The sequence below is a fragment of the Erpetoichthys calabaricus genome, chromosome 1 (genome assembly GCF_900747795.2).
Source record: "Erpetoichthys calabaricus chromosome 1, fErpCal1.3, whole genome shotgun sequence".
In the NCBI taxonomy this organism is placed as follows: Eukaryota; Metazoa; Chordata; class Cladistia; order Polypteriformes; family Polypteridae; genus Erpetoichthys; species Erpetoichthys calabaricus.
In genome coordinates, this window is record NC_041394.2 from 213018467 (window position 1) to 213044274 (window position 25808).

A 25808-nucleotide genomic window follows, 5' to 3' on the forward strand; every position below is an offset into this window, starting at 1 on the left:
TTCTCTGACCTCTGGCATCAACAAGGCATTTTTGCCAGGAGAAGTGCCACTCACTGGATATTTTCCCTTTTTTTGGACCATTCTCTGTAAACCCTAGAAGATGGTTGTGCATGAAAATCCCAGTAGATTAGCAGTTTCTAAAATTCTCTGACCAGCCCGACTGGCATCAACAACCTATGCCATGTTCAAAGTCACTTAAATCGCCTTCATTCCCTTTTCTGATGCTTGGTCTGAACTTCAGCAGGTCGACTTGACAATGTGTACATGCCTAAATGCATTGAGTTGCTGCCATGTGATTGGCTGATTAGAAATTTGCGTTAACAAGCAGTTGAACAGGTGTACCTAATAATAAAGTGGTGGCGAGTGTACAATGATGGTATATAAAGAATGAAATGTTGTGTTTCAATTGCAATTGAGCACTACTTAGTTTAGTGTAAATTTTGAAAAGCAAAACTAAATACTGTATGTTACTGCTTTCTGAACTACTGTATTTTAAGGCGTATGCATTCCCACTTTTCCTTCTAATCATGTAAGTTTTTTCCATGCTTTTAAATTTTGCGAAATTGTGCAGGTTGATTGGGCCATTTTAGAGTAGCTAATCAATGTTCTTAGTATATGTAAATGTGGATGTACATGACAGTGAGCCCTGTGATGGTCTGGTGCCTAGTCAGTGCTGGAATCTGTTATGTTCTCAGTGACTCCAGGGATAGGCTCTAGTTAACATTCTCTCTAGTTTCAAAATAATTGGATCTAACTGAAGGATGTTTTTTCTGAGAATCCCAAAAAGTAAAGGATAGATAATGTTATATGTATATACAGTATAAGTAAAAATTGGCAATGTTATCTCTTAGCAGGAGGCTGTAAGAAACTAGATATTTTTTCCAGTAGCAGAACATAAATTAAAATGGAAAATTAGTGGTTGCTACTGCTTTCTCAGAATTAAACTATTTATAGAGTATTTACACTGTCCTATATCCTCACAGGTGGCGCAGTGGTAGTGCTGCTGCTTTGCAGTAAGGAGACTGTGGAAGATTGTGGGTTCGCTTCCCGGTTCCTCCCTGTGTGGATAGCGCTTTGAGTACTGAGAAAAGCGCTATATAAATGTAATGAATTATTATTATTATTATTAAAATGAACTGTTTCTTAATTAAATCAATATTATGTGCAGATGGTTAAGCTTTGCTTGCCATTTTCTGTTTTAAATGTGTATTTACAGTGCAAGCCCAGGAGTCTTAAGAGTTGTGGAATATGACCCGGACACAGACAAGCAGACACATTTAAATCACCCCACACACATTTATTTTGGTGCTCCATAATACAACCAATCACTACTCACAACCCCAATACCCCTCAGTCCAGGCCAACACAATGCCTTCTCTCTCTTTTCTTCCAGACCGCCTCCTTCTCTCCTCCAGAAACCTTGTCCACTCTTCCACCCGACTCAAGTCCATCTCTGAAGGGAGGCGGCCCCTTTAAATAAGCACCCAGATGTACTCCAGGTGTGTTCCCGACAATCTCCCACCGACACGCCCCAGTGTGGCGGAAGTGCCGGCTGTCTCCCCGGAAGCACTCTGGGTGTCCCTGTTCCTCTTCCCCAGCGGAAGTGCTGAGGTCCAGGGTCCTCCAGGTATTGGGGTCCCCCTGGCGGTGACCATGGGCCCCTACAGGGTTGAGCTTCCTAGCTCTGTACCTGTGGCCCCCAGGGCGGTCGCCCCCTTGAGGTCTGGAGGAGGCACAAGCCCTTCTCCAGTCTTCTCGGACATCCCGAGTGGGTACCACCCCCATCCGGGCACCGCAGATTATACTAAATTAATTTTGCTGTTTCAGTTGCAATGCAATAGATGTTTGCAAACATACTCATAAGAACATTAATTTTTATGAGAACAGGCCATTCGGCCCAACTTTGTTCATTAATCGCTGTTCTTACAACTTCTGCAAATTATGAAATTTAAATGTGAAGGTCTCTTGTGCACATATTCCTTGGTACGGGGAATGCAATGTGGCCTTTCAAAAATTTAAAATGGTGAATGTTTAGCTTATTTTCAGTTTTCAACCCATTTTCAGTAGTTTTCTTTGGTATTTTGTTTTTATTAAAACAATTTGATTGTAGTGTTTTTAATGTAAAATTCTTACTAATGATTTTCTGCTATGCTCTTTAAATAATGGCTCCTACTTTACACCACAATCTACAAATCATTGATTGTATTTCATATCTGCTTACAGCAAAGATTTGAGTAATTCAGGCTCCATGGTTTATAAGCTAAAGCCTTTAGCAGTAACAAAGACAGGAAGAAGAGGGAATGTTCATCTACGTGGCTAATTACTGCTTAAACCTACTTAAACTTTCCCACACTTATTTTTTTCCTTCATTATAACGATTTAATGTGATGAAAGAGTGTTTTTTTCTGTATTTAATCCTATTTTATATTAAAAGAGCTACTTAATGAATTAACTACTTATGGAAGACTAATACTTTGACAGAAGAGTTGCTTGCAGTTTTTAACAGTATGTGGTTAAATTAAAACAATCTATAAGGAAAACATACTTCACTGGTTTTTATTTTAAGTATGTTTGCAGCCGCTGTGAAAAAAAAACACACATTGTTCCAGTGTGGTGCTGAGGTGTCACCTGTTGCACAGCTGCACTCTGGTCCCAATCCAGCTGGTTCGTCGTGTGATGGGTGCGGAGCGCATTGTATCAGCACATGCTCCCAACACCTCCCTAATTTCTCTCTCTCTCTCTCTCTCTCTCTCTCTCTCTCTCTCTCTCTCTCTCTATTTTGTGAAATATAAACTTAAATGTTTTAATTTCAGACAAAGCACTGTTTTATGAACTTAACACCATCTATTTTCTCCATTCCTTAGTGTTGAGAGTATGTGTGATTTTAGCTTTCTTCCCACCCATTCTGTAAATGCTGTATGGTACAGTGTAACTTAATTAAACTTTTATTATATTTTAATGAATGGTCAGTCATTCACAAGATGCTTATAAGGCATACCATTTCTGTAGAAACTGTAATGTGAGATAAAATTGGTCATGCCCTCATTACTAAGCAATGACTTTGCATAGTGATATCTCAGCACCTGATGTGTATGTATGTGTATATGTGCGTGTGTGTGAGAGGGGGTGGGTGACCGAATCAAGGACAGTTGCTGTACAGGCTTTTAAATGATTGATGCGCAGCTCGGTTGCAGCAGCAACAAGCCAGCAGCTGATCCGTCCGCATCCCCTTAGCATGCGTTCAGCCTAATTCACAACGTGCGCGCCAGAGATGTGAAGTGGCTAGTGTGCAGTGCGCCCCCCTCCCCAAGGGGGGGGAGTGGGGGTTGAGGGAGTGGGCGAGCAGGGGGCAAAGCCCCCTAGAATATAGATATAGATGTATAGATATACAGTGGGTATAGAAAAGAATCGCCCCCTTCAAAATATTCCTTTTTTTTTTTTTTTTTTCCAGCCTAAATGAAAAAACACACAAAAAATATTTCTTTCCAGCTTTACTTACTCAATGCAATCTATAACCTCCAAGTGAAAGATATCACAGCTACATTTCTGAAGAATTTTGCACTTCAGGATGTAGTATGTATATTGCTATCATGGTGAGAAAAAAGCAGTTAGCAAAGGAAGAGAAACAGACCATTATAACCTTTAAAAGTGTATATGTCTTTACTTTAGAGCAATTGCAAAATGGCAAAGAAAGCCAAGTTGTCAGTGAGGATGGTTCCCTATACCATCAAAAGAGGAAAACTCTGACAATAGCAGGTTTGTTAGGCCTAAAGCCAGAAGACAAGTTTTTGAGAGTCAACAGCTTGTGTGATAGGTACCGCACAGGACAACATATTCAAGTACAGTTTAATGGGGATTGAAGCAAGCAAGTGCAGGAAACTGTTCTCACTGACATAGTGAAAATTAATGAAGTTATTTTTCAGTTTGTGGTAACCTTGTAGTACTTATTTTAATAAAACTGGAAAAGTGAGGATGTTCTAAATGTGTGTGTCCATCTGTAGTTATTTACCGGTTTGTTTTTTCCATGGTTTGTAAAACTTCCAGTTTTTTCACCTTAATCTGTTTTAAAACTTGCTTTAGAGTTTGAGTTTTTATAGTCATTACGTTGGCAGCTTCTGCTTGTTTTGTGAAGTGAATCATGTTTTTATGACTAGTTCTCCACTTTTCACTACCTGGCTCTTACTACGAATTGTTATTTTTGTTTGAAGTATTCTAGTTTTAAGCTGTCTTGAAATTGTGATGGGGACCATCATTTTCAAGCTACAGAATTAAAGACCCAAACCTCAACACACTTTGACAATATGAAGCAAATGTATGAATACGTTTAGCTCTGAAATATAACTTGCAAAAAATTACCAATTCCAGTTTTCCAGTTTGCACATTCATTTCTGTTGTACCACTCCTTCAGATGTTTCCTGAATAAACTAACTGAATGTGCTTTAGTGGCAGTTTTTGCTTATAAGAGCTAGCAGAAATATCTGATCAAAGACCAGTAGCTTTAGAATTTTGTCCTTGATTACCATTCAGCTATGACGTATAAGGTTCTGATTCACTAAAATTGTAACAAATGTTTAACTAGATGGAGATACCAGGAAATCCTAAAGTTAATGCAGATATAAAAAAAAAAAAAAAACAATTGTTGTACTGTTAATTGCTTTGAAACAGGTGTTCTCCTCCCTAGTCAATTCTTGTCAAATTAATCCATCCATCCATCCATCCATCCATTTTCCAACCCGCTGAATCCGAACACAGGGTCACGGGGGTCTGCTGGAGCCGGTCCCAGTCAACACAGGGCACAAGGCAGGAACCAATCCCGGGCAGGGTGCCAACCCACCGCAGGACACACACAAACACACCCACACACCAAGCACACACTAGGGCCAAGTTAGAATTGCCAATCCACCTAATCTGCATGTCTTTGGACTGTGGGAGGAAACCCACGCAGACACGGGGAGAACATGCAAACTCCACGCAGGGAGAACCCGGGAAGCGAACCCAGGTCTCCTAACTGTGAGGCAGCAGCGCTACCACTGCGCCACCGTGCCGCCCTTAAGGGTATCCATCACTGTTAAACATTTTTGGTCATAAATTATTTTGCTGTTACTGTACATATTAAATGCTATTTTTAAAAAGTACTAAGAATTTTTGTTTCTAATGTTTGCATTGCTACCATTTGTTTTTTCATTCCAGCTAAAGCACTCATTTTCCTCTGTTTGAGAAAGTTAGTGTGAAAATCCTGGAATGTATGTTACTTGACACCTTCACTGCTTAATTGTGGAATGTTGTTTTTCATTTTTTGCTGATGTAAAGTACTTAAAAGAATTACTTTAATTAGTTACCAAGGTTAATGAGGTCTGATATGTCCAAAGTGTAGTTTAATCAAGATATCCTGATGCTTCGAATGCATAAATGTTTCACCTTGGTGCCTGTTTGATATTTAAGTTTTGATTTACAACAATTACTGGTAGTTATTGTAATTTTCTTGTCAATTGTATCCCTGTTTTAGAGATTCATCTTGGCATTTTTTAGCAGTTTAGCATGCTAACCTTTCAAATTACAGTGACCTTAGAAGATGGCGTTGGTGGTGGATGGTCGGGGTGTTAGCAGAGTTATGTGCTGGTACATTTTGTTCGGGGTTGTGGAAAGAAAATACAGACAGATTTAGTAGCAGATCATTAAGCCATGCCTATCAAATTCCAGTTCTACTCATGAGTTAAGATGTATTGTTCTTTTTTTATAAATTAAAAAAGGACACAGTCATATAGTTATGTATCCAAGAAAAGTTAAGGGTGTGTTAATTTACTACTAATGTAACAGCCATTTTGTTATAGATGAAAATATTTGTCCACTCATAGCATGAAAAGATTGCCAGTATCATAGTACGGATAATCCAATGCATCCACTAAACAGTGTCCTCCCCAGACAGAAGAGCGGCTTCAGCGACAGACTGCTGTCATTGTCCTGCTCCACTGACAGACTGAGGAGATCGTTCCTCCCCCAAACTATGCGACTCTTCAGTTCCACCCGGGGGGTAAACGTTAACATTATTCAAAGTTATTGTCTGTTATACCTGCATTTTTATTACTGTTTAATTTAATATTGTTTTTGTATCAATATGCTGCTGCTGGAGTATGTGAATTTCCCTTTGGGATTAATAAAGTATCTATCCAATTCAATCCAATCCAATCCACACAGATACTAAAGTGAGAACTGCTTTGGATTCATGCTTTAAGAATAAAACACTAAGCTGAAAAATATTTTTGTGATATTAGCCATTTTCTAAATTGTTACATGATGTATTTTATTAAGGCTAAGTACTGCCTTCTGTCAAAGATTATTTGGTAAAATTTAAAAAAAATATTTAACATCAGAGAGGCCCTACAAAACATTCATACTAGTTAGGCTGTGTTCTGGCACCAAAGGAGTGATTGAAAACGTGGTAGTGTTGGCTAAGCACATAGTCTGAACAATCCTCTTAAGATTTGTCAGCTGTGGCTTTAATGGGTAAATTAATGGGATTAAAGTGGGGGAAAGTGCACTTTTTGGGATCAGATATTGTCATAAGTAAAATTGTCATAATGAGCAGTAAGTGGGAATAAAAGCAAACAGCTTGTTGAATTTGGGAAAAGGAGTTCATGGATGCAATGAGGCTTTCCAGCATGGAGGAATGGGATTACAATGGCACCAGCACTGCCTTTCAGGTGCCACAGTGGATGGTGAGTTGTGTGTGTGTATATATATGTGTATATTTATATATGTGTATAATATATATATATATATGTATATGTATATGTATGTATATTAGATAACATTTAAATAATATTCCAAAATGGAATGCCTCGTTTGTTACTGATTCGGTTGTTGTTCTCAGTTTTGGATATTTTGTAGAAGTGTCATGTTTATGTCAAGCCTCGACAACTGACTTTGTTTATAGTTAGTAATTTTTTAAAGGTTTTTCTTTTTTGTTGCAAACATTGACATATGTACAAATAAGTTATGCAAGGATCAGGTTGAGTTCATTCGCTAATTGTTCTGAAATATTTTCCTCATCCTATCCTGTCGAGGAGAACTCAGTCATGAAGTGTTTAACTTTCCTGTTTTACATCTCTTGGATGGAAGTACAGCCCCCAACCATTGCATATGTGTATAGTTTCTGGACACCATAAACATGTATAATGGAAAAAATAACTTGCTTGCTCAGTGCAGGAAGTCACGGTCAGCATTTTTCCACGCTATGGCATAGCTTATAAATGCAATTGCAGTGCAACATTTACTTTACCAATTATTCCACTTTTCTTCTTGGGGTTTTGGTATAAACGTACAAATCATATTTTGAGTTTTTAAAGAAGTTCTGGATTTGGCCCAATGCAAGGAAATGAGGCTTGGTTGCTGTCATTTATAATACATAATATAATACACAGTATTCTTATTTGTCATTTACCCTAAATGATCTTTAAGGGCATTATGATTCAGCTTGTCTCTGGCATGTGAGTTTTAAATAAATAAATGATCGGCTTGTGTTTTTGCATGGGGCGTAGGTAGTGTGGCATAGCACCTGAAGCAGCAGGAGCGACCAAGTGCTGTGAGAGACTTCCATGGAAGACCAACAGACTGCAGCTTGGCAGGAATGAGGAGCAAAGCTCAACAGGATACCCTAGAAACTCTGAGGAACTGGCAACAGGAACCCGAGCTGGAGTTTAAGGGTTGTCTGCATCTGTTGGTGAATAGCTCCTCATGCTGAGCAATCCGGAAAGGGTAACCTGAGGAGACATTGGTTTTAGAGAGAAGCACTGAGGCTTATGGTTTTAAAAAAGGATCATTTTTGCCTTTGGTATTAACCTCATTTTTACTGGAGTGAAATATCAGTTTGTCAAAGTACAGATACATTTGACAAGTAGAGGGAGTTTATGCAAATTTGTTGCAGTAGACAGAGTTATCATAACTTTTTTTTAGGCGGGGTAAGAAATTAAATACAAATATGCAAAATAATGTACCATGCTTTATGTAGTATGGTGATAAGGACCTGTCACTGTTCCTTCTCCTCAACAATATACTGGACATCCTATAGAAAAGGGAGAAGGCAAAGTAACCAGTTCTTTCTTAACCTGACACAAAATGAATCTGTAATATAGGTGCTCTATTCTGTGTTTAATTTTTGTTTTATTTCACCTTTTTAAAATCACCCTTTACAGTGTGTTTTTGTTTATGTGTGAGCAAATGCTACAATTGAGAAATTTAACATGAAATTTTTGGTCAGTTGTGTTTGAAGTATGTAAAGACTGCTACAAGGAGAAAAGAGAGACAGTGATTACAAAGATGCTACTATTTTTGTAATATTTAGAAAGTATAGCTTTTTAGAAGATTAGGATTACATTTATGTAGCATTATCTGGTGCACTGTTGGAAAATACTTCTTACATGGTATTTCTGTAATGCTGAAATAATTGATTCTTTACAGAATGTAACAGTGGTTTCCATTAAAGCTATGTGTGCTACAGTCACAATTTTATAGCTCTGAATAGAAGATAAATGTTAGCATTGAATACATTTCAGCAGAACCACAATGTAATGCTCTAACATGGCACATTCTAGTAATGCAATCACCACGGTACACACAAACTTAAGTTAGCCACACTTGTCATTTAATAATTCACAGGGTGGTTTGCTGCTGTTATATTCATATCATTTTGACAAGACCATAATTAAGTTAATCTAATATTTAATCTTTAGACCCCCATTAAATTTGATATATAGCCATGCATGAATTAGGAGAATCCTGTTCCAGCAAAGAAGCTTTAAATGTTTGTGGTATTAAAATTCGCAGTTACCTGCTTTGGTGGACAGAATATTTTACCAGCTATACAATGAAGAAGTGAACTAGGTTAGGTAGGGTTAATGTTGGCAAGGACTGTGTTAATCTCTAAATGTATAGAATTTCAACATTAAAGATACAAAAACAGCATTTAAGAAAACATCATGTGAACAACTACACTATGGTGTAGGTTGTATCTGCAATGTAACATTCAGTACCTATTATATGCGGCAAAACAATTTATTACTTCATCATTAAGACACGTTTTCTTAGTTTAAAACCTCTGAAACAGTAATGTGTTATTCAATCAAGGTTGCCTTGGAATAAATAAAATAATGCTTTATTGATCTTTCGCATACTCAAGTGTTGATAAAAAAGACATACAATTTCATACTAACATTTTTCTCAAGTGGAGAACTTCAGCACACCAATATAAAAACACCACTTAACTATTCAGTCCTGTTCTATAAAAAGTGAAATCTTGTTCAGTAACTGTTGTCTGCTGATTTCAGAAGACTGCTTTTTGATATTTGTTGAAATGAAATGGTTAAATCCAAACACATTCATATTAATGTAAATTGCTGTTAACTTAAAAGATGACATATGACCAGTTGCCAGTGGAGGGTTGAAAATAAATACTCCAGGTTAACAGCATTACTAGATAAAATAAAACTTTTGGGGGTCCACAGTCATTTACAACCGGCAAAGTAATAGCTGCCCTGTGCTGACTAAAGCTAGCTGGCTTCAATTCCCCTTCTAGGCATTCCAGAATTTTATACGCATGTTTTGTATAAAGTTGAAATAATTTAAAATGCTGTGCTGCTCTTTCAGTAACCATTGAGGTCTAATATTCTCAGTCACAATGATGGACAGGAACAGTAATTTATCAAAATAGCAAGGCACTAAGTGTCACAATAGGATACAAAGAATGAAAAAAAGAAGAGGGGTAGTAACAGTTTATAATGTCTTTTATTTTTAAATAAACTACTCACCAATATACTTGTAGTGTAAACAAACAAATGAGAAGTTCTCATAAGGGCACACCAAACTAAACCAATGAGTTTTCGTCTTGAATTTAAATGTTGGGAATGATCGGGCTTTCCTTACCATAACCATTCCTTACCAGATCATTCCACAATTTAGGGACCATATTGCTAAAGGCTCATCATATTCCATTAATTTTATTTGTACTTGAAATTTTTAGAAACAAAGTGTATGTTCAGGCAGTTTAAGTTGAAAGTTAGTCTGTTGCTTTCCTTCCAAATAATAAAATTGTTTTTTGATATTTAACGATTTGCCAATTTTTTTTTCTGACACAAGTTATATAAGGACATAAAGACTATACAGTGATTTGTATTATATATACAGTTATTTTAAAGTTTCTGCATTACTGTTACCGTATTTGTAAATAATGTGTAAGTGCTTGTAGCCTGAATTTGCAGAAGAGCTCTATATGAGAATTGCATTTTTGGTATAGATTGCAGTGACACTAACTTTTTTTAAATATTAATGCAATTATTCTTTATACAGAAATGTTAAAACAGTAAATATAACTGGTAAAGGAAGCTTAAACAAATAGTAGAAATGGACCAACACCAAGTACCCATACCAAGGGTATTGAATATCAGTGACATCAGAATGCTATTACCAATCTGATACAATGTACAAAGTTGCAAATGCATTTTATTCTATGAAATGGCAACTGATGTTGACTTGCAATAAGCGCTAGGCAGTGGGCACATTGCCTTAACATATTGAAAGTCTCCTAAATTCTTTAGACTAATTTCTTGAATCATTGTTAAACTGCTTATTTTGCCAGTGTGAAAAAAATCACTGAAATGGATACTTCTACTTATGTTGGTTTTCTAATTAATTCTTGTTGCACTTTGATGACATTTTCCTACTGTTAGCTCTCAATAGACAGAGTACTAAGCACAGCATAATTTGTTTTAATTTTAACAGTAGTTTATATTACATAAGCACTCTTATTATGGAATGTGATTAACACATTTATCTTAAAAATACAAAATTATAATAACAATTTGACCATTTTGACACTTGACAGAATGATAGAAAAGAAGAGCTGAATATCATATGAGCACGACATATTTAAGAATGCAAACAGGGAGTACAGTTATGTCACTATATGAACAGCAGAAAACAAGTTGGTATGGTCATCTGAAGGAAGATGAAAAGTTACACTATAATTATATATATTGTGAATTTCCCATTGGGATTAATAAAGTATCTATCTATCTATCTATCTCTCTATCTATCTCTCTGTCTATCTCTCTATCTATCTCTCTATCTATCTATCTCTCTATCTATCTCTCTATCTATCTCTCTATCTATCTCTCTATCTCTCTATCTATCTATCTATCTATCTATGTTCCAAGAGTGACCAAAATAAACCATAAAGTGCAGAAACATTTAAAATAAACCAGGTCGCATACAAGTTATAAAGGAGCATTAGATTACAAGCGAACTTCAGACTACTGTTAGACTGGCCTTTTCTATAGTGTATAATACATCCACCCAGGTTCTCAACCCCCCCCCCCCCCCCTTCGTGTGGTGTCTGTCTTGTCTCAGGCAAGAACCTTATATGGGCAGAACACAAATCTCTTGTAAAGCACTTTTTTATCTATATCTACTGTATATGTAATTTTCTATATAATATAATATATATACTAACTGTCCTCCGCGGCTCCGCCCGTGTAGTACTGAAACAGGACAAACTTTAAAAATCAAAAAACAAACAAGTATTGCTAGCTAAGCAAAGGCAAGGTACGCTTCAAAACGTGGCAAGAGGTACACTGACTAGAACGCAAAATCAAACAATGTTCAAGCAAATTATAGAAAAAAAAAAACGATCAAAATCTGTTTAGTTCTCTCTTGAAAAGTACACAGACAGACAGATGTTGGATTTTATATATGTGTGTATATACATATACACAAGCAGCAACAAACAAATTAGGTCAGCTTAAAATATACATCTTTGAGCTGTGAGAGAAAAGTAGTGTGTAATCCACTAATGAAACTCAGTCCCACCTTTCGCAGGAATTATAATTTTGATTTAGTTATAAGCCAACCAGAAGAAAACAGCAGACCCAGATGAAAAAAAAAAATTGCAAAATAAATACTGAGCACTTAGATATTAGTTTAAGGGCTCACTAAGAAGAAAATAAATTGGGAGGCATAACTGATTTTTAAAACATTTATAGTACATGTCGTATCAAGTAGGTTGCAGGTGTTTTATACTTGCACTGACCAAAAAGGAGCACTCTACAGAATCCGTTACATGGTGTCTGGCTAGTCTTTATTTACTATGCAGCTCTAGCCTCTGTGTTCTCAGCTTATCAATGACAGTGAGGTAATCATCAAACACTCATTTACCTTTGCTTTTCTCTCTGACATTCTCCTTAGAATTTGAAATAGTATTTTCTGTTAAAGGTGCAGCAAAAATAAAGATTGATTCATTAATGGTATGCTGGCTGCCACTTTCATTTGAAGGTTCATGCATTTTAATGACCACCAGTACAAAAACATGTTTAGCAAAACAACATCTGATACTTAGGGAGAAAAGTAATTGATGTAATGTCTTTCTTAGTGTACAGGCTTAGTACTCAATTAAATAATCAAGATATGTTTGGAAGATAATCTCTTTATTCATTGTTAGTGTATTCTCTTTATATAATAATGAATTATACCCTATCCATATTACTAACCGAGAATGGTAAACCGGAAGGCATGGATGCAGGTACCGGAAGGCATGGACGCAGGTACACGGCGATGGGACCATGAGACATAGTGCGCAGGCGCCTACAGCGCGCATCTCATAAACCGCAAGCGAAGTCTGATCCACCGCGAACGAAGGAGTCACGGCCCAAAAACGAAAGAGCTCAACTAACGTGAATGAGAAATGAAGCAACAACGTGCCCATAGCTAACGACTAACGACACAGCCACACAAAAAAGAGGATTCTGCGCTGCACCCCATAGTCAAACGGAAGAGGCTACGGAGGCCCCACAGGTCCACAAAGAGAGTACGGAAGGCGCGGGAAAGTACGAAAGGCGCAGGCGCCTACAACGCGCTTCTGAACTAAACGTCCACACTACACAGCATGGCCCACGCGCTTCTAACACACCGCAAGCATAAACACGAGATAGTACAGAAACCACACAGATCCGGACTCAACATATGTGAATCACATTACAGTAATACAATATTAAGCACATTACAGTATGGTCCACGCGCGTCTAAAACACCAAAAGCAAAAACCCGAGATGGTACAAAAGCCCCAAATATCCGGACTCCACAACATATGTGAATCACATTACAGTAATACAATATTAACAGTACAATCACAGAAAACACAGGCTCGACACAAGATGGGTAATAAGAATAAACGAACGCTCCGTATTAAACATACAGCATCCTCACACGTCCAAACTACACAGCATATGTGAATCACATTACAGTGATGCATTACTAACAGTACAACGACAGAAATGCTCCGTATTAACAGTAAGTGCAAATATCCATATTACTAACGGTAAACAACGTATAACTAATGGAGACACGGTTACGGCTCCAAAACGATACAGCTTGACTAACGGAGTTACCTGGATAAAATCAATGAACGCAAGCGCCTACAACGCGCGTCTCAAATGCCGCAAGGAAAGCAGGCACGGCTCCAAAAAGAAAGAGCTCGACTGACGGAGATACAGAAAGAGAGTACAGAACCCTACACGTCCACACTACACAGCATAGTCAAACCCGACATAGTACGGAAGGTGCAGGCGCCTACAACACGCTTCTAAAGCACCGTAAGCAATAACCCGAGATAGTACAGCAGCCCCAAAGATCCGGACTCCACAGCATATGTGAATCACATTACAGTAATACAATACTATATTTACTCACGGAAAACACAAACAGAAGAGGCTTCGGCGTCCCACCCCTATACTTGCATAACATAACACTTTCACTGCTATTCTCATTTACATATATTACATAGACCTACAGATATCGTGACAGTGGACATGATACATATGTAACAATTACTGAGACAGACAGTGATCTCTTTCAAATGTATTTCGGGTTACCTAAGACCAGGGGTTGGCGAGCGAAGCGAGCAGGGGGCGGAGCCCCCTAGTTCTTAATAAGGCTAAGTGAGACTGATCATCACTGCTGATTAACTCTATAAATGAGTGTCATTGATTTTTCCTGTAAGAGTTTGCTTGTTGGTATAGTGCTGTTTCTGTTATTGCTATAGGTTTTCATTTTTTACTTTTATAAAATGCTACTTTTCTGTAAAATTTAGGCACCTTATAAATTTGTGTGAGCAAAGATCCTTAAAAAGCTAGCACATGCAAGATGTGTTTTATTCATATCTATATAAGACCATTAAGAATGTCTGTCTGTGTCTCTCATTCGAGAACAGATCAACCTTTACAAGAACTTTGGTATGCATGTTCATCTTGGCCCCTGTCATAGTATAAGCTAGTTTTCTTCTGCCCCCAGTCTACTTGGATTGGGTTGCTTTAGTGGGCAGCTTATATGAGAAATCTTATGCGACACATTACATAATCAGTCCAAAATCAAGGATGCATAAAAATTGTCTAAATTATTGTATATATTAAATGTAGACACACTTAAAAAGTGTATGCATTACCTTGGCACTGACCCCTGGAGATGAATTCATGGAATTTGGCAGTTAAACATTTTCTTTGAGGTTAAACCCTGTCAGTCTAGCTTCTCACATTCTATGGAATAAAGTCAATGTGGTGTTCTATTTCTTTTTCCTTTTTTATTTATTCTTTTTCAAATAATATGCCTTTTAGAAAATTAGCAATTTAAATCCAAGATCTGCCAATGCCAGAGGGCAGTGTCTGATGCAGTTTTTTAAAGTCAAGAACAGCAGAGCAACAATTTGAAACCATACATTGAAAGTGATAGCTCTTTGCAGTCACATAATAGAAGCTGAAATACTGACAGGCCACAGAACAGGTCAGATCACTTTAATCACAAGAATATATCTGATTCCTAATAATTTTCCATTCTTTTTTAATGGTCTGCAATTTCCTTGCTGCTTTGCTATGACTGTATTCAAATAGCAAGATAAGACACTGAAAGTTGCAGGAATTGCTTTAGGAACAGATTGTTTCTCTCATGTTCAGGTTCATGTTGCTTGCTCACAAGTGATGTCAAACAGTGTTTGCTTACACACCCTCCATAAAATACAACACAAATGTTCATAAAGAAGCACTTGCCTGATATCTGAAGTTTATTCATCTCAGATGACTTATATACAAAATCAATTCCAAAAAAGTTGGGCCGGCGTGTAAAATTAAATGTAAAAGAATGCAAATAAAAACAATGCAATCATTTGCAAATCTCAAAAACCCATATATTATTCACAATAAAAACATAGAAAACGTATCAAATGTTGAAAGTGAGAAAATCTACCATTAATAAATGTTTTTTTATTACTTCAGTTTAATTGTTATATTGCTGTAAATATAATATCAGTATTCATTTTAAAGTGCAATAAGTATTTCTGTTATTAAAAAAAAAAAAACTTGGTGGAAGGGGGACAAGGGAGACAAAACGTGATCTTCTTGGAAGACACTTAAAAGACCCGCGAGATGAAAGAGATTGGCCACGGAGCGTCTTGCAGGGACCTTAAACATGAGACTTGGTGCCAAGAGATTGCAATTTGACGTCCTGCAAGACAAGGCAGTGAGACGACATTTAAAATAAGTTTCACAGACTTCTAACCAAGCAGTTGTTGGAATGCTTTTGGTAGTCAGACATCATGTGCTCCCAGCTCTTAAAACAGTGACAAGCAGAACACGCAGCAGCAGTTGGAAGCCAGCAGTTGATCCGAATGCAACTCCTTAGCGTGTGTTCAGCCCCCTCATCACAACACGAGCAGCAGAGACACAAAGTGGCAAAAGGACACCTGCTGTACAGACTTTTAAATGATCGACTCGCAGCGAAACAAACATAACAGGCAGCTCACCAGCAGCAGCAGCAAGACAACATGATCCGACTGCATTCAGCCGCCCCCCCCTTCACAAGCGTTATACGTCCTGCGAGAAAGAGATTTAACCACGCCCAGGGCCGGAAATGATGGGCAAGTATTGTTTTTACAAAAGTGTTAAAGTAAAAGTGAAAATAATGCATATGTAACAATTCCCATTGTATATCCGGTAAACCAAACCTGGGGGTAGACGAGTGAAGCGAGCATGGGGCAGAGCCCCCAGTATTTATTTAAGAAAATAATTAACTGTTGTTTATTCTTCTACAGTTTTGGAGTAGTAATCTACCAGTCATAGATGAGTAACTCTGATTTTGATTTGTAAATAATATCCGTTTTACTTATAGCCTCTGTTTGAGTATATGATTTGGAAAAATTAATAAGTAAAATGTAAGCAAATACTTCATTGAAGTGCCTAACAGTTTATTGTTTCTAATGTAATATTCCAGATATTGCCTTTTCTAACACTCATCCCATTTTTTTAAATCAGTTTTTATTCTTGCAGTGTTTTCCCTATCTTGCTGCATTTTATATCTCAGTAACTTCGTAATTAGATTAAAATATATATTTCTTCATAGATTTAGTAATGGCAGAGGTCTTTGAAATTTAGTTTTATGAATGAGTACATGCAATGCATATGCACAAAATACATGCAAAAGATACATTCTAATTTTGCTTTGGTTGTTAATGGAAAAATGGATGTCAATCTAATGGTAGTATTGGGCATGTTGCCAATTAAAAATGGATAAAATGACTACCTTATGTGTACCTAAGGTTACTTACTTAGGGGCTTTCATTTATGTGTTGACCACAGCACACCTAATTAAGGTTTAGAACTTGCTAAGGTTTAAAAAGCATAAAATTGTTCAATATACTATATTTAACAAAGTGCTACAAATTTAGCAGAATGTCTTGGTGAGATTTTATCTTGAGTGCATGATTACATGACAGCACAGAACCAGAAGAGAGCTATGATGGTTAGGGGCTATCTTTTAATGTATTACTGGTAATCATTCACTGCTTTTACATACACTGTAATGACCTGGTTATTTACAGAAACCTAGTTTCTAAAATGCCATTTAAACCCTTATTACGGTTTGAGAAAATAGGTTATTTGTCTCTAGAAGACCAGGTTAACATACATAGATTCACTGCGACTAAATTGGTTATGTGGCCATGCACTGTAAACTTTTAACCTGGTTGCAGTTAAGGACTTTGTAGTTTGCACATGTCTCTTGCACATGTTTGCTTTGTATTCGCTCCACAGTTAGAAGCGCCCCCAAGAAAATTTTCCTAAGGCAAATAGTCTGGTGATCACATTATTCTAACTACAGGTTGATATAATCTGTCTCAATATTTATTATAATAATTATTATTATTATTTCAGAAATTCCTAAATTCATGTTAACAAGCTGAACTAGTGGGAAGTTCAGCAACACAATCTCAGGAGTAGTGTTGTGGGTAACATGCTAAATGTAAAGTTTTTAAAGTAACCTAACACAACACTCATTTTGTTGTAGTAAAAATATCTGCGTTGTTGTTATTCCAGCAGCACTGCATGTAAGGCAAGAAACACACATACTGGTGTGCCACTCCTTTGCAGAGTTCAGTCAGACAGCTTGGCAGAAAACAGTGTGCTCGTGCAATCCAGTAAAAGAAACCAATAAATAAAGTGTCACTTTAGAAAACAGATTAAAACTAGGCATATGTTAAAACAGTGTGACTGAGTGATGCAGTGGCCTGTTTTCGTACCTTGAATCTTTGGGGGCTCAGGTTTCAGATGTTTAAAGGGGATGGATGTTATTTACTTCACAGCACATGAAGCACTGCTGAATTTATAAAAAAAACAAAAAATTATTGAGGGCTTCATGCTTGTTTTCAGAACCATGGCAGCCAATGGTCACATTTAACTCTTTTCGGTTCAGTTCAATGACATTGGAGAGTTTTGCCAAAGGAGAATTCCAGAAATGTACTTGCGCATGTAAAGTGGAGGTTTTTAAGAAACTAGGTCTCTACCCTAACTGGGTTACTCGCCTTACTCCTGTTTTATGCGTTCACGTAAACACATTAATTTTCTTGTATAAAGTTAGGCATTCACAAGTTAAAGGATAGGTTTGGTATTTTTCAAGCCTAAGTTGTTTTCTTTACATTCATGGTGTAATATTCATTTGCAATTTGAAGTGGTGATCTAAAGAGAAGCATTTCATATAAGTTTTTTAAAAATACTTTGTCTGTTCTTGCAGTTTACAATGGGCCTTTAGAGTGCACAAGTTCAAAGGTGATATGTAAAGTATTAATATTTACCAAATACATCCACTTGGAAGTGGCAAAGATTTTGATTAAATAAAATGCATTCTGTGTTTTAGAGGCATCATTGTAATAACTGAAACAAACAAGAAATAATTATTTTAATGCAAGTTCTTGGTACTATTTTCTCAAGGTAAGGAAATATTACTTGCTTGTGTGTGTGCTTGCAGTGGCCATCATGGGTGGTGTTTTGACAATTAGGAATCGAGCATTGCCTTTTACATTTGGTGTTATTTTACATAGCCTACAGAGCCAGATGCATGCTGAGTGGAAGCGTAGTGAAAAGTGTACTTATGAGTTTCATTGTACTTTGTGCAAATAACAGTACATTTGAACTGCATTATATTATTAATAAAATCCTTCTGAAAGAGCCAAGATACCTTTTGCTTGCCTGTCTTGCACACACACAATTAAAAATAAATAAATAAATAAAAAAAAGAAAGGTTGAAGAACCACAAACCAATTATCATTTTATTAATGCATGATGGATTGCTCTTGCTGACAGTATGATGATTAAAGAACTAAGCATAATGTTTTTGGTGAGTAAATTCACTACACTTATACCAATCAATCCATAAATACATGGGAAGAACATGTAGATCTGGTGTAGAACCTAGCACTGTGAAGCCAGACTTAAGTGAATTGGTGTTGCTAAACTGGCACAATTTTTTGTGTATATATGTCCACCCTGGGCAAAGTGGTAGCTCTGAGGCTAGGGATCTGCGCCAATTTAAATCCTGTAAACCATCAGAAATGACACTGCTCTGTTGGGCCCTTGAGCAAGGCCCTTAACCTGCAATTGCTTCGTCCTTGATATGATGTTAATCTGCATCCAGCCCTGCAAGCACGTCCTCCAACTTACAGGGTGTTTGGTGGTAGGATTGGCACTCCAGCCTCAGTTTAAAAAAAAACAAAAAAACCTCACACTGTTCCATTGTGGTGCCGAGGTGTCACCTGCTTCACTTGGGTCCCAAACCAGGTAGTGTGTTGCTGCACTCGCCACACAACAATCCATCAGCTCATGCTCCCAACCTCTGTGTTCAGTGTGCAATGGACTTGGCACTGTGTCCAGTGATTGTTCCTCCCATGCGTCCATATGAAGATTGCTGGGATGGGCTCTTTTCAGTTTTTGTCACTCATGGTACATGCTGTGCTTGAAGTGAAAACAAATAATTGCTGGAATGCAATTTTTTTATTTTTTTGTAGGCTGCTTTGGTCTTCTCCCAATGCATTTCAAATTTTGCACAATTTCTTAATCAGCCCGAGTCTTGAGCACACTGAGATGTATATTGAAGACCATGGTGGGGGATTAGAGTGTTCATTGTCAGATCGGCCATTTCCAGGAGGTACTCTGCCACTGAAACAGAAAAGTGCTCCACTTCAAGCCCTTGCTACAGTATGTGCCTGGGTCAGTATTCTGTCTCACTAAGGCACACACATAGCTTAGCAGTCCAGGGCATCACAGTAAGTCCTTCTGAAGTAAAGAAAAAAATACTGCCATATACTGAAATAAAATTAGCGATCATGTGGCTTTTTTGAGCTATTATTGTCTAGTTGCCTGCAGGAATTCATCTTTGCAGTAGCATTCAGTGTCAATAATGGTACATGGTGATGATTTTCCAACTGAAATTCCCTTCCCACTGGCTGTGAAGTGTGCTGCACTGCCTCAGAGATAGTAAATTGGGTAATAAAATGAACAGTCGTCTCCTTTTCAAATGGCCGTCTCACACCTGGTTTCCTTTTGCTTTTTTTCCCTTTATAAAATAACATGAATACACTGTTTTACAATATGAGTGTATCCTCAAGATGCAGATCACTACATGGTAATATTTTTGACTTCAACATTGGACCTATTTGATAAGTTTAAAGGCTTTTTCTTACACCAATGTACCCTAGTATTCCGATGCCCCATTCTAAACTGCAAAAACAGACAAGGTATTTTTAAAAGTGAAAAAAAGTGTTTCACTTTTGAACACAGTTTTTAAAAGGCAAATTAATATATTCCGTGATAGTAAAGAAGTATCTTTGACTTGAAAAATACCCAACTTATCTTTTAACAAATATCAAAAAAGCAGAAAGATGTTTGCCGGTGTTTTAAGTATGTAAGAATTTGTTTTAACATAACATTTGGTGAAAATGGAATGATTCATTATACTGAGACTTTTTCAGAAGGAAAAAAAGGTGAAGAACATTCCAAACAGCTATTGGAGTTTAAATTAAGTGCTGCTTCTTATCCCTATATTTTTGAAATGCCTGTTTACCATGTACAGTACTTGCTGTATTAACTAAAACATGCATGTGCACTGCAGTTACACATTCAGGCAGGTCTCCTTTATGTTTAGTCTACTGTGCACCCGCAGTACCATTTGGTTCTGAGTTTGAGCCAAACCACATCCTTTTGTAGGTGGGTAGACTTTAACTCAGGTTGAGCCTTTTTCAACGTAGATAGGTGCTTTGAAAATACAGAGTTACAGACTAGACTAGAAAAGAAGAGTTAAAGCCTAGGGTAGAATAATACTGTAGTGTGAAAATGAGTTTAAACTAACCTTATTGGACCAGTTGACTCCATTATAAAGGCACTGTGCAGATAATTTGCTTTAAACCTGGAATACTGTATAATGCTGTGTAGTATAGAGGCAACACTGAATATCCAGACATCATTAGGTGCACAGCTGATCACTCTGAAAATTTGTTTTTTATTTTTTGTTTGTTTTTTGTTTTTTTATCTTTTCTGTACAATTAGTTTTTGTTTTACTGTTTGTATATTATCACTTATTAGGTTACAGGTGAAACATGAAGACCATTTAAAAATGGCCACATAACAATACAGTCATGGCCGAAATTATCGGCACCCCTGGAATTTTCCCAGAAAAGGCACCATTTCTCCCAGAAAATTGTTGCAATTACAAATGTTTTGGTATACACATGTTTATTTCCTTTATGTGCATTGGAACAACACGAAAAAACAGAGGAAAAAAAGCCAAATCTGACATCATGTCACACACAACTCCAAAAATGGTCCGGACAGAATTATTGGCACCTTTTCAAAATTGTGGGTAAATCGTTTTATTTCAACAACAACAACAACAACAACATTTATTTATATAGCACATTTTCATACAAAAAGTAGCTCAAAGTGCTTTACATAAAGAAAAGAAGAATAAAAGACAAATAAGAAATTAAAATAAGACAACCTTAGTTAACATAAAAAGGAGTAAGGTCCGATGGCCAGGGTGGACAGAAAAAACAAAAAAAAAAAAAAAAAACTCCAGAAGGCTGGAGAAAAAAATAAAATCTGTAGGGGTTCCAGGCCACGAGACCGCCCAGTCCCCTTTGGGCATTCTACCTAACATAAATGAAATAGTCCTCTTTGTAGTTAGGGTTCTCACGGAGTCACTTGATGCTGATGGTTATACAGACTTCTGGCTTTTAATCCATTCATCATTGTTGGAACATCATGGTGCTTTGGGTAGATGGTGGTGGCACAAGCCACCACCAATAGGACACCGGAAAAGGAAACAGAAGTGAGAGTAGGGGTTAGTACAAATTTTGAATGAATAGTTATTATAATGAATTGGATATACAGAGTGTCAGGATTAAATTACAGTGAAGTTATGAGAAGGCCATGTTAAAGTAATGTGTTTTCAGTAGTTTTTTAAAGTGCTCCACTGTATTAGCCTGGCGAATTCCTACTGGCAGGCTATTCCAGATTTTAGGTGCATAACAGCAGAAGGCCGCCTCACCACTTCTTTTAAGTTTTGCTCTTGGAATTCTAAGGAGACACTCAGTTGAGGATCTGAGGTTGCGATTTGGAATATAAGGTGTCAGACATTCCGATATATAAGACGGGGCGAGATTATTTGAAGCTTTATAAACCATAAGCAGAATTTTAAAGTCAATTCTGAATGACACAGGTAACCAGTGTAGTGACATCAAAACTGGAGAAATGTGTTCGGATTTTCTTTTCCTGGTAAGGATTCTAGCAGCTGCATTCTGCACTAATTGCAAACGATTGATGTCTTTTTTGGGTAGTCCTGAGAGGAGTGCATTACAGTAATCTAGCCGACTAAAGACAAACGCATGAATTAATTTCTCTGCATCTTTCGATGATATAAGAGGTCTAACTTTTGCTATGTTCCTTAGGTGAAAAAATGCTGTCCTAGTGATCTTATTAATATGCGATTTAAAATTCAGATTACAATCAATGGTTACCCCTAAGCTTTTTACCTCCGATTTGACTTTTAATCCTAATGCATCCAGTTTATTTCTAATAGCCTCATTGTATCCATTATTGCCATCACTAAGATTTCGGTTTTTTCTTTATTTACTTGAGAAAGTTACTATTCATCCATTCTGAGATACAGGTTAGACATTGTGTTAGCGAATCAAGAGATTTGGGGTCATCAGGTGCTATTGATAAATACAGCTGTGTGTCATCAGCATAGCTGTGGTAGCTCACGTTATGTCCTGAGATAATCTGACCTAATGGAAGCATGTAGATTGAGAAGAGCAGCGGACCCAGGATAGAGCCTTGTGGAACACCATATAGAATATCATGTGTCTTTGAGTTATAATTACCACAACTAACAAAGAATTTTCTCCCTACCAGGTAGGATTCAAACCAATTTAAGACACTGCCAGAGAGGCCCACCCATTGACTAAGGCGATTCTTAAGAATATTATGATCAATGGTGTCAAATGCGGCACTCAAATCTAAAAGGATGAGAACAGATAAATGGCCTCTGTCTGCATTTACCCGCAAGTCATTTACTACTTTAACGAGTGCAGTTTCTGTGCTGTGATTTGTTCTAAAACCTGACTGAAATTTATCAAGAATAGCATGTTTATTGAGGTGCTCATTTAACTGCATAATGACTGCCTTCTCTAGAATTTCAAGCATATGATGCTCGTTTGAACTCACCTGTGGCAATAAACAGATGCTGGCAATATAGCCAGTAGGTGAGCAATAATTTTAAACCCAAATATCTAATTGTTTACTAAGCACATTCTGAATGTTTTGTTCAAGGTTACAGATCTCTAGGAGCCTAGTCATCAGTTTTACTGCCTTGATTGTATAAAAGCAAGTCACAATGTATAATCAGAGTGATTTTGTAGAACACGCTTACATTATAATGCTGTGTTGTTTTTTTTATTTATTTTTTATGTACCAATCTCCAATGCTTTTCAGATCATCATCAGATAATAGTTTTCAAAGTAAACAAAAATAAATTCCAAGCATCAAAGTATAAGTTGATATATGTGGCATTTCAAATGAAAGGAAAATGGAAGTTGTCTCTGAGAGGCGCATACTTGAGGTTTGGTACAGCTAGAAAATTTACTTTGTCCAACCTAGGGTGAATTTTTTTAACTGGTGCTCACTAGATTTTTCACAAGTGGACATATTTGTACAGGTCATATACTAATGAACTAGGATCAGGATAACAATTATTTTATTAAGTTTATGGTAAGGCTCTTCTGTTAATTATACTCGCGTTTTAAACTTAATTGTTTATATAAACAGTATATATAATGTTTTTTTATGTCCTCTTACCTTCTCATTTCCAATATAAAGAAAAAAAGTCAAAAATACTTAATAGCCTAAATGCTACATGCAGATGACTTATATGAATATTCTTTCTGTTGAATACGCATCCAGAACTCTGTATGCATAACTGTTTTTAGCTTTGGTAATACATTTATTAGAAGTTTGTAAGTAGTTGTAAACAGATGAAAATGAGGTTGTCAAGTTAAAATTATTGCCTCATTAATGTAAGTATCCATGTACATTTAAGCTAATGATTGTTTGGGGGTGGAAACAATGTTTGACTTTCTGATTTTTTCTTTCCCCTCTCTCTCTCTGTTGGAGCATTTTTAAGAAGGTGCAGCTTGAACCAGACTTCAGCCAGTTTATTCAGGATTAAATTGACTGTTTAAATGCCCAGGCCCAAAGATAAAACTGCTCAGTATAGGCTAAACTAATGAGTGTGTCCAAAATGTTAAACAAGATGAAGAAGTATAGTATTAGCAGTGATTCTGGGTCTAAGGAGGTAAGCGGAACCATTAATGCTCTTACTGTACTTTCATGATCAGTCCATCAGCCTCTTCTGGTGGTTAGAAAACAAAAACTGGCAAAAGAGACTGTCTAGAATGTAATAATTCTTTCTGCGCCAGCCCCAGTGCCAATGTAGGTGAAGGAAATCCTGTCAGCTTTTCCAATGTTTAAACTTTTTTTGTGCAAGTGTGCCTTTTTTGGTTTGTTGGAAATGTTATCTTTACTAGTCCACACTGCAAAAAGGTTTTAGACCTTTAGGTATGTGAAATCTGCTGTAAATTAACTATAACATACATTATTTTCCTTTGTCATAACAGAAGACAAATGCACATTTTCCAGGCCTTTTTTAAATTGCTATTCCTTTGGTTCCTTTTTCTGCAAAATGACCGTTATATGTTTTCACTATATGTTTTTTTTTTTTTTTTTTTTTTTCTTTCTTTCTCTGAAGCAATACAAGTTGGTGATGTTGGGATATGAATTTATATTTTTGTTCGAAAGTGGTTCAACTGCTGTAAGGCTTATGTGTGGTTTGTGAGATACAAGATATTTGTAAAATTTTAAAAGTACAGTATGGCTACAATTTTCAGAATATCATTGTTTGGCATACTTGGCTCAGTCACATTAAATGAGTTGTTTAATTTTACAGTAAAAACAGTTTCAAAGAGTGCACAAGGAGTCAGTTCTACTGAAAAATGTGTCTGTTTATTTATAGCAAGATTTACTGTTCAAGAAAAAAGAACTAATGTCAGTAAAGAGCATTTTATAGTATTATTAATCTGTCTTTTTCAGGTATTACTTGTATAAATATTTGCTTTTGCTTATTTAATTTTTTAAGGTTATTTTGAACATTTCTCCAGTGAAAAATATATTGTATACATTGGTTGATTACAATTACTTGCAATATGCCCTAAAGCCAAACACTACTGTAATTTGTGATATGGTAAATTACACATGGCTAATAATAGTTTTTAATTGTTATTAATTCATTTTTCAGATAGCGTTTCCAGTTTGTGACTGTAGGAAGCTTGTGCCTATCCAGGCATTTCTGAGCAGAGGGTATTTGCCAACCCTAGACAGAGAACATATTTGTCACATGGCACATTCACACAATTACACATACTCACAAAATTATGTAAAATTTAGAACTATCAGTGTATCTAAACTGCATGTCTTTGCAATAAGAGACAAAAACTGGATTACCAACAGAAAAGCCCATATAGACAGGGAGAACATTTAATATCTACGTAGAATGATGATATATATTCAGGAGAACACAGTTGTTTACTCTTTTTTTAACATTTCTAAATGTTAAACTATTTCACAGTAAACTGTTCCATTAAGTGCTAGAATGTGTATTATGACAATGCAGTTTTTCAAAATAGGCTTGTAAAGTTGTTAGTGTGATTGACACAATTATATATTAGGGTGAATATAATATGATGATTTTTTGTTCCTTTCTTTTTTATTGATTTAGCAAATTCAGTTTGCTGACCAGAAGCAGGAGTTTAACAAACGCCCTACTAAGATTGGTCGTCGGTCCCTATCCCGCTCCATCTCTCAGTCCTCCACTGACAGCTACAGCTCTGGTAAGATATT

The 25808-nt window shown here is 36.6% G+C and overlaps 1 protein-coding gene across 2 annotated transcripts in view; it reads left to right on the top strand.

Annotated features, from left to right (window-relative positions):
* The window catches only part of ahcyl2b (adenosylhomocysteinase like 2b), a 211758-nt gene that overhangs the window by 78307 nt on the left and 107643 nt on the right, over positions 1-25808 (top strand). For both annotated transcript variants that reach the window (XM_028811358.2, XM_028811348.2), the window contains exon 2: positions 25687-25798. In XM_028811358.2, coding sequence (XP_028667191.1) covers positions 25687-25798 — 112 coding nt within the window. The remainder of the gene's footprint in view (positions 1-25686; positions 25799-25808) is intronic.